A 10,252-nucleotide genomic window follows, 5' to 3' on the forward strand; every position below is an offset into this window, starting at 1 on the left:
TCTCTTCTACTATTGATAGATTCTCATCTCATGCTTCAGGTTTTCACATCGCAGTAGGATATACAGTTTATGTATAAGTATGTATATTTATTTCACGAAACAAATCATAAAGTCAGCCAGAGGATGGAAAGATGTCAACACTCATTAAAGCTGTGAGCTGTGACCGTGAATCAGGGTTATTCATCCAAATGGTGATGAACTCTTAAGTTAAAACATTTGTATTATGTTCTTTTCTGAAACCAGTGCCACTGCATGTTTTTTGACCAGTTGCAACTTTCTGTAAATACATTCTCCAACTTAACATATTTTCATTTTAAATTTGAGAGGAACATTGTTAGAAGTTTGTACAATGAGTAAACAATGTTAAATGTACTAAACCATAAACCTATAAATAGTCAAACCACTGAAGCTGTATATGTTATCAAACCCAGGCGCGCTCCCGATACCGGAAGTCATAGTCAAGTTGTGCGTGTTCATGAGCACGGGAGCAGGAGTGGACCCGGCAAACACGTTAGCTACCGTGGGAAGAAGAGAACCAGCCGGTGGATCAATCCACGGAATGAAACAAATATATGTTTGTTTGTCACCGTTCAGCTATCATACACTTCACGGTAATCACTCTAACGCATGTTTCGTGTTACATCGTCGTGTGAATGATTCTGATATGTGTTGCTAACGTTGGCTATCCTGTGTTGCTAGCCTCAGCTAGCCTGTGTTGCTAGCCTTAGCTGTTCTGTTCACAAAGTTAGCCAAGCAGCGCTGACAGTGTTGACGCCGCCTGGTGCCTCGACAAGCTAACATACAGCTAAGCTAAACACGCTTCTTATTTAATTAGCACATAAAGTATTGGCGGTTGTTCGCTACCACTCGGTAGACATTTTTGTTAACCGTCAGGACGAATTCCTAAACAAAATGGTTGGTAGAGATATCAAACAATCAGTTGTTCGCTGACGTAGTTAGCTGTGATCTAAGCTAGCGTGCTAATGGTTAGCTTACCATTTAGCTACGCCCTTAGGCCTCACATTCCTGGACGAATAAAGTCGGGTTTCTCATGTTTATTGTAACTGGTATTATTCATATTTGTTCAGTTGGTTATCTTGCATTCAAAACGTGAATCTTATCCATGTTACTCAAATGTGGCTGCCTTGCTTTGCCTATATTCAGATTCATTATTTAACTGCTTGGCCGTTTGTTCCCGTTACAGTTCTCATTCGGAGCGTCTCGATAAGAAGAGGCTGACCAAGTGTTGAAGCCCTGTGTGTTTCCGAAGAGGGAGTGTGTAGTTCCTGTCCCATTAGAGTCCCGGGCCGGTGTGTGTCAGAAGAACCAGAGTTTGTGTCTCTGTGTGAGCAGCTCTCCCTATGTGTGTCACTATGGGGGACATCAGTGACCTGGACCGACAGATAGAGCAGCTCAGACGCTGTGAACTCATCAAAGAAAATGAAGTGAAGGCTCTGTGTGCCAAAGCCAGGTAATGGTCAACTTCACACAACACACACACACACACACACACACACACATGGGAGAAGACTATAGAGTATTATAAGAGCTAATGTCTCCTGTGAGATACCACCATTCATTACATTGCATTTAGCTGACGCTTTTATCCAAAGCGACTTACAATAAGTAACAATTCAACACACAAAGTAAATTAACAAATGCTGGTCTCCTAACAGCCTACTACATATTATTCGAATATAGTATTTACCTCATGTAGACATGTATCTAAATTGCAACTTGTCTGTTTGGTGGAGGCATACATGTTGAATAATATACTGATATTAGAAAAGTATCACACAATGCCCTTAACACAGTGCAAACCCCAATTTGATCAGGATCAGTCCTTAAAGACTGACAGATCGCTTCCAATCACTGCATGGATAGGACTTAAATGAGCTCAGTGCATTCTGCTATGAACGGCGACTCATCAAGAGTTCACATTACTACTCAAGCAAGGATAAACGCTGTTATGAGCAGCAGTGTGACATGTGAACAAAGAGCTGATCTTTATTTCAATACTTTACTCCAGCCATGATTGTATATTAAAACTTATAAATACACTTTGGTACAATTTATAAATGGTTTCATGGCTTATTTCATATCCTGCCCTGCATTGACATTGTCATTACACTTTTGTTTTTTAAATTAGAATGTAATAAGAAACCACAAGGCAAACCTATTTATTTGAATTAGAATGTATGTTGCACAAAGCTTGTTTCCGGAGTTTAGCTAGGCTTAACAGTATCAGGATTTCCCCCTCATTACATTGCTTTGCATTTGTAATATAAGTGATGATGTCAAGTTGACCAATCTTGCTTTGTGTGTATTTATTTTCAGAGAGATTCTGGTTGAGGAAAGCAATGTCCAGAGAGTAGACTCCCCCGTCACAGTAAGTCTCATTGAATTACTGCTCTTTGTAGCTTATATTTATCATTAAAAAAAAGAAGTATTACATGTTCTAATAATGTGTTCTCTCTCATAGGTGTGTGGTGATATACATGGTCAGTTCTATGACTTAAAGGAGCTGTTTAGAGTAAGTTTCTGTTTCCTTTTACACACCCATCACTGTGTTTGATTTTGTATAACTCGTTCGCTCAAGCCAGCCGTGTCCTATCTAGTGAGGTGCGCGTTCACATGAAAGGGGTGGCATTCGATCACAAACATGGAGAAGCGTACTCGCAGCGCAGCGTCATCCTTCCTGAATGAAAAGTCAACTATAATATTAGTCAAATATGAAGAAGTTAAACTTTAAACATCCATAGCTTAAACACTTTATCCAGGATAAAAGCCACAGAGCTGCACCTGCAAGGTGAACACAGCTGGTAAAAGTGATTTTTGCCGACCGTCTTTTCTGCAACGGCAGCTTTTCTGTATTTCCTTTCTCCTGTAATATGACTTGATCGCTTTAAACTGTGCACACTGTTGTTATCAGCTGTTCCACCATGGTTTCTACCCCAACCTGTAATAGATTTATTCTTATTGAAACGGTTACATTCAATGAAAACTAAAATCAATGTGCAGGCTTACGTGAACACTGTTCTACATGAACAATATGGGCAGTTTATACATGAGATAAATCAACAGTATAGTGGCGATATCGTAAGTGGAAGCGATTCGCCATTAAAGCGAAGAAGAACTCCGCACAGTTGATCTCTTATCCTGGAACCTATCCTGCTCCGGCGCAGGCTAGCCGTTCAGAATAAGTTATCTAGCCCGCTAAAAAGTGAACCAGCTTCGTAGGACCGGAAATCCCAGAAGTTATCTTGCTAAACGAAAATCCTGCTTCGTAGTATACCCCCCTGGTTAGGTTGCAGGCTAAGAGCTCAACTCAGTGAAAGCACCGCCTGCTGACCAATCAGAGCTCAGTGTGCGGAGTTTAAAGCGATCAAGTCATATTACAGGAGAAAGGAAATGCAGAAAAGAGCAATCTGACTATTATAACATTAGCGTTAAGAAAGCTTACTTAAATATCGGCCACAACATAAGTAACCGGATCAGAGTACATTAAGTACAGTCCGCGGCATATCACTTCATAATGTATCATATATCTCCTGATCTGAGTCAGCTGAGCCGTATCTGGCCGTGCAACACTCACAGTGTCACGTACTGTATGCAGAAGTATTATTTTAAGCAACACATTAAGTTGACGAAACACTCGAGACAAATGTAATTAAAGTCAGATCGTGTTTTAGACGGGGCAGTGATATCATAAACCTGTTAATGTACGCATTCAAACACTTGTTCTGTTCCCAGCTGTGTTCACCTTGCAGGTGCAGCTCTGTGGCTTTTATCCTGATCAAGTGTTTAAGTCATGGATGTTTAAAGTTTAACTTCTTCATATGTCTAATATTATAGTTGACTTTTCATTCAGGAAGTATGACGCTGCGCTGTCAGTGCGCTTGTCCATGTTTGTGATTGGTTAAATGTTGCTAACCCCGGCCCTTTCATGTGAACGCACTCTCAGCCGGACAGAGAAACTCTGGCTTGAGTTACCGAGTGGATAACCAGCGTCGTAGGACCGCTTAGCGAAATCTCGTTTGTTTTGGATTAGATAAGCTGGGTAACTCAAACATATCCAGGGTCTGTTGAACTGGATTCGTAGTACAGGCCTCTGATGTCAGTCTACGTGAGATTATTTCTCTTGTATCATCATGGCGTATAAAAAGTATATCATATGCCAATTTAACTTTTAAATCCTTTCTATCCGCTCACAAAAAGCAACTAAAATATGATTTAATAACGTTTTACTGCAAAATGGATAGGAATTTTTATGAATTAGAGCGCCCAGATCTAACATGATTGTGACATGCACTTGTTGAATGGAGCTTGTTTTTCTCTATCATCAACCAGATTGGAGGTATTATTTAGTAAGATTCTTAGTATCCCACTTTTTAACTTGTTGTTTTTGTTTTCTCCACGTGACAGGTTGGTGGCGACGTCCCCGAGACAAATTATCTTTTCATGGGAGACTTTGTGGACAGAGGCTTCTACAGTGTGGAGACTTTCCTCCTTCTGCTAGCTCTTAAGGTACATGGGACCGGTTTCTCTTTTTGTTTCAGCCATCTTAGTGTTCCCTTTACCTGTACATCGCAGCAGTTGGGTTACTTGGTTCCCCCTTTGTCTCATTGCTGCTGCTTTGTTCCTCAGGTGCGTTACCCAGACAGGATTACCTTGATTCGGGGGAACCACGAGTCCCGTCAGATCACCCAGGTGTACGGCTTCTATGATGAGTGCCTCCGCAAGTACGGCTCCGTCACCGTCTGGAGATACTGCACCGAGATATTCGACTACCTGTCCCTCTCCGCTATCATCGATGGCAAGGTGAGATACCATGTGACACATTTCCTTTCAAACTGACAACCATGAAATTACTGTTTGTGTGGCTGTATCTCTACTCTGATAGTCTAGGTGCCAGCTCATAGTCCTTTTGTGCACCCGGAAATGTTGAGTACATCGTTTTGCACTAATGAGCATATGCAGACAATCATTAAAAAAATCCCTGGCCGATTTGGACACTTGAATGTTTTTCAGGTTATTGAGGATGCCGATTCCATTTCTGACATTTTCAGGATCAAAAATGGCAATTTAATCCTGAAACTGGCCATATTTGTACCTCCGGGCTGGTTTTGATGAATTTTGGTCAATTTTAAAGTTTTAGGGGATTATTGATCCTGAAAATGTCAGAAATTGATTCAACAGCCTCAAAAACCACTCTTGCCTGACATTTGCAAGTTAGTATCCGGCAGTTTCTATGTGCTTATGATGCATCCGGTCGGTGCCATCATAAAACGTTGGGGTGCTCAACATTTCCGGGTTAACACCACAGGCATGATGATCGATGATCTCCTCTCTCTCCCGTCAGATCTTCTGTGTGCACGGGGGCTTGTCTCCCTCCATCCAGACACTGGACCAGATCCGGACCATTGACAGAAAACAGGAAGTTCCCCACGACGGGCCAATGTGTGATCTGCTGTGGTCGGACCCTGAAGGTATGCAGGCCCCCCATGCGCCCTGTTAACACACATCTAATCGTGAAGGGCACAGAACATTTAGTATTTGGATATACAGCAATAGAAGGGAGTTAGCATCACAGGTAACATGGCTGGTTGTCACCACCACTAAACTAGACAGACCAGACTGGTCTGATGACGTTTAGTAGTCTCATTTGGACACTTGTTTTGGAAGCTTCAGACATTCACCAGTGGGGAGTTTACTGAACATGAACGTCTCTTCAGCCTGGGTCTCTTGTGTACGTAGCACTATAAAAGGTTTGCCTTAAGTGAAGCTAATGCAGTAGCACTACATCTGGTTGGGCTTCTAGGTGGGGGGTTTACCTGCAGGGTTCTTGCTTCCAGTTAGTTTCTTCATTGGAGAATGCACTTATTTTCAGTAGCTTTGGGTAGAGGCGTCAGCCAAATGAGATGCACAAATGGTCAAACGTAACCAACCATGCACAAAGAAAAACGTTGTTGTCGTCTTAACCCTGTTGCCCTCTGATCTCCCGTCCCTCAGACACCACAGGGTGGGGGGTGAGTCCCAGAGGTGCCGGCTATTTGTTTGGCAGCGACGTGGTGGCCCAGTTCAACGCCGCCAACGACATCCACATGATCTGTCGAGCGCACCAGCTGGTGATGGAGGGCTACAAGTGGCACTTCAACGAGACGGTGCTCACCGTGTGGTCAGCACCCAACTACTGCTACAGGTAGGAAGTAAAGCTTTATACTAACGTCTGAGTCTAGTTTCAGGTTTGTGATAAGTTTCACAAATGATCCGACTCCCTTTGATAAAATGAACTGCATTTATGAAGTGCTTTTGAGTCGACCTACTCGAACAACAAACCACACACTGATCACAGAGGCGAAGCAAGGTGAATGTCCACTCATCTGGATTACATTGTCTTTAGTTAAACACTAGCTTTTATCTTATGTGCCCTATTCTGGGACGTTTTGCCTTCACACAGTAACAGCTGGGCAGTGACAGTGTCACTATTGAAACATAGTGTTAAGATGAGCTGTTTCAAATGGTTCTCTTGTTGAGTTTTTAGCTGAGAAGTGAGCAACATATGCCTCGTGTAATCCGAGATAGAAGCTGTTCGTCTCACATTGCTATCAACAGTTAAAGTCAGTCAAATAAGCTTTATACCATTTTCTACAAAAGAGCCTCACGATATGGAACCAGTCCTTTGGCAGGATACCAAACCCTGAATTGCTCCTAATGTGTGAATTGGTGAATGCTGATTTGTTTATGTAAAAGAGATTTAAGTGGTTGCAAAGACTGAGAAAGCACTTTATAAATGCAGAGCATTTAGCATAAAGAGTGGAACATTGGAACATGGTCAGTTTAATGGGAGGCATGTGGGAGATGAGTGATCTTCAGATATGGCTAAATATTTAAACATTCAATATACACAAGAGCTATTTCACATCACATGAAGTGTTAAAATAGCAGCTCGTAAAACAATCAATGAGTATGTGAAGGTTCTAACCCGTGGACGTCAAACTCATTTGACTCCAGGGGCCATATACATACTTGATCTCAATGAGCCGGACCAGTGAGATCATTACATTGCATTTAGCTGACGCTTTTATCCAAAGCGACTTACAATAAGTACATTCGACCAGGAAGACACAACCCTGAAGAAAACAGAATCATATAAGAACATCAGGTTTCAAAGAGCCAATCGTTTCAAGTGCTAGTGTTTCAAGATCATAGCATAATAACGTATAACTACTCTACTATTCTTTTAGAAAACATTACAAAAAACCTGACATTTCTTCATAAAAAACAAGTTAAACAATTTTGTGACTCAGTTCATCATTTACACATGTGATAACAACTTGCAGATCAGTGTTCCACAAACACATTTAAACACATGTATCTGAAACTGAACAATAGTGTCTTTCATTTAAGATCAAAACAACTTCTCAAGGTTCTTGAAATTATTTAAAATTATATTCCACTCGCCACCATACAAACTAAAGTGGGAACTATTCAGGAAGAAGGTTAATCTAACCCCCTGCCTCTTAAATGTATAAAATAAATACATAAAATGAAAATTGCAATAAAAGTCTTCTGTCATTTTGCACATGATGCAAAGTCATCCGTATATTTGATACCCCTGTTCTAACCGGTCCTGTCTCTTGACAATCAGATGTGGCAACGTGGCGGCCATCTTGGAGCTGGACGAGCATCTACAGCGGGAGTTCATCATATTTGAAGCGGCGCCACAAGAGACCAGAGGCATCCCCTCCAAGAAGCCAGTAGCCGACTACTTCCTGTGAGGGGCTAGAGCAGACAGCAGCGATGAGTGGAGGTCTCCACTGCCACCTCCCAGCCTCCACCCTCCAACATGTCCGCCTGAACTCAAGCCTGCCCGCGGCTGACAGCAGTCCCTGTGAGGCGGACAGACTGCTGTCACTTCATCGTTTTCTCCCCCCTCCGCCTCCTTCCATCTCTCTCTTTCTCTGTAGATACTCCACCTAAACTCACCACCACTTGTGGTATTTTTCCACGACGAACATTGTCTTTTAGTTTTAGAAGTTTTATTTTAAATGCAGATGAAGGAAGTTCAACAATTTAAGGAACTCCTTCAATGCATACGTTCTCTTTATTTTAGGTTTTTTTTTTTTGTATAATTGTCGCCGCTGGCTTCAGATGTAAGCTCACTTTCTTCTCGCTCTTTGTTTCTGTTTCAGCAGTCATGTGCGTCACTATTTAACAGAGCCACTATCACAGATGATCTGCAGAAATGCAATGAGTGGCCAGCAGGGGTCACTGTCACCATTATTTTCTCTTAATTCCTTTTAATCTACAAATCTCTCTAGGTCTGTCAATTTTGATATTGTGAGAATAAAGTTTTTGTATCAATACTGACTTCTGTAAAGTTGTGGTTTAATGCTTCATGTTGAAAGGGTCAGTTCACCCAAAAAGCTCTGAAGATAAAACTAGCACAACACAACACAAGAACACTGCTAACTAAATCCAAAATAATGCGATATTAGGAGAAAGCATTTATTTCGGTGCTGATATTGATCTAACTATTTGCCTGTTTGATGAGACTGTCCCCTAATGAGTCCAACGTATAGTGAGGTTTACTAAATGTAGCAGTCAAAAATGATGTATATGATTCATTTTCACTAGACTCACTTGGACATCATATGACAATCTCTCTCATGTGCCCCTTTCACACCAGCGCCTTTTCAGCTCCGGCTCGGAGCTAGAGCCTGAAAAGCGCCGGGTTTTCCAGTTCACACTGGAGCTGCGCCGGCTCTTAGCTCCGGAATCCGCTTCATTTCCAGCTCCAAAAAATTGTCGGTCTAGAGGCAAGAGCTTTGGAGCTAAGAGGTGACGTCGCTTACGTCGAGGCGTGCAGGAAACTAAACCCACCTCCCATGGGTCGACTGTTATGCCTGCCTACAAGCAGTAGTGCCTATAAACACACTTTATAAAGTCAGGCAACACTAACCAGGCTGCGTGTGATTCTGTTTATTTGTGCCTTACTTTGACCATCCGTTCGCTGTTATCGATCATTGTGGAGAGAGGCAGACGTGTTGTTTTGTATTATTGCAGCTATCGGATGCAAGTAGTCAGTTTAGCTTCGGTTGCTATGCCAACATCACCCGTTTTATACCAGAGAAACTTTCATAACAGCGTTGTGATACCAAACAGTGTCAATTCAGACTGACACACATTCACTTAGGCTAAGGGGAACTGGGGATATGCATCAGCTGCTTGTGTGAGTCGGACAGTGATACTTTAGAGCGGCCGCTGCAGTGTGAGCTAACGGGAGAATAAACTCCTGTGGAAGAGCAGCACTGCAGCGGTCGGTAAATGCTGCAGAAACACATTAATAAACAATGAACCACGGCACTCTGGAGAAAAGTATAAGGTTGGAGAAGTCGTTATTCGATTTATTCTGGCTTCGTGTGATTAAAGGCAACACGATCATCGACCCGACGCAGTTGTTGTTGTGAGCTGCCGTTGGGGGGCAAATCAGCGATGTAAACGGTGACGTCATGACGCAGCTCTGGGGCGCCAGTGGGCGGTGTGCACAGAGCGGGAGCTGAAAAGGGAAACCGGAGCTGAACCAGAAAAGCTCCCGCTCGGAGCTAGAAACTGAAAAGCGCTGGTGTGAAAGCCGCAATGGAGACATGGAAAAAGCATTGTATCCCACTACAGTGCTTTTGTCTTTAGTGAAACAATTTGTGGAAAAGAGGATATTCCCGTGTGTGTGAATTACAGTCACAACAAATATGTGAACCAGTTGGAGACACACGCCATTAGGCGCTTTCACACCAAGTACTTTTCTCAGGAATAGTTACCGGAACTATCTAGTAAATCGCGTTCACACGGGAATAAGTCCCTGAGGGGGGATTAGGCAAATGAAGCTGCTGACATCACTTCTTCTGCTTTGTGTTTACTGGCAGGCCGCAAACAACTTCACGGCATATACTGCCCGCCGGAGTCCGGGACTTTGGGTGGCAGTAAATCGCCAGAAGCACCGACACCTCCTCCTCATCACTCCACCGATCCCACGTTTTATTTTGTGTTGCCATAAGTTAGTCTCTCTCCTTTGGTGCGCTGGGCTAATGCTAATAATGCTAATGCGAGAGAATTCGTCCAGCCAATCCGAAATTGGAACCTTTTTCAGCCCGGGAAAGTCCCTGCTATCTAGCATGGACCAAAAAGGGGTGAAAAGGTTCCCGGAAAGAAAAAAATATTTTTGTTGTGAACGCAACATCCCAGGAACTAT

The 10,252-nt window shown here is 42.7% G+C and overlaps 1 protein-coding gene across 1 annotated transcript; it reads left to right on the top strand.

Moving 5' to 3' along the window:
- Nucleotides 1-444: 444 nt before the first annotated feature.
- LOC117451238 (serine/threonine-protein phosphatase 4 catalytic subunit B) lies at nt 445-8,373 on the top strand. The gene is made up of 9 exons (XM_034089440.2): nt 445-611; nt 1,205-1,471; nt 2,338-2,389; nt 2,483-2,533; nt 4,426-4,527; nt 4,648-4,821; nt 5,363-5,489; nt 6,013-6,202; nt 7,652-8,373. The coding sequence occupies exons 2-9, from the start codon at nt 1,362-1,364 to the stop codon at nt 7,779-7,781; spliced, it is 936 nt and encodes a 311-aa protein (XP_033945331.1). The 5' UTR covers nt 445-611; nt 1,205-1,361; the 3' UTR covers nt 7,782-8,373.
- Nucleotides 8,374-10,252: the final 1,879 nt, after the last annotated feature.

The sequence above is a fragment of the Pseudochaenichthys georgianus genome, chromosome 8, assembly GCF_902827115.2.
Source record: "Pseudochaenichthys georgianus chromosome 8, fPseGeo1.2, whole genome shotgun sequence".
Lineage (NCBI taxonomy): Eukaryota > Metazoa > Chordata > Actinopteri > Perciformes > Channichthyidae > Pseudochaenichthys > Pseudochaenichthys georgianus.

Coding starts and splice junctions, on each gene's coding strand:
- LOC117451238 (XM_034089440.2), top strand. CDS start 1,362: ATGTGTGTCACTATGGGGGACATCAGTGACCTGGACCGACAGATAGAG. Junction 4,528..4,647: donor TCCTTCTGCTAGCTCTTAAG/GTACATGGGACC, acceptor TTTGTTCCTCAG/GTGCGTTACCCAGACAGGAT. Junction 4,822..5,362: donor CCGCTATCATCGATGGCAAG/GTGAGATACCAT, acceptor CTCTCCCGTCAG/ATCTTCTGTGTGCACGGGGG.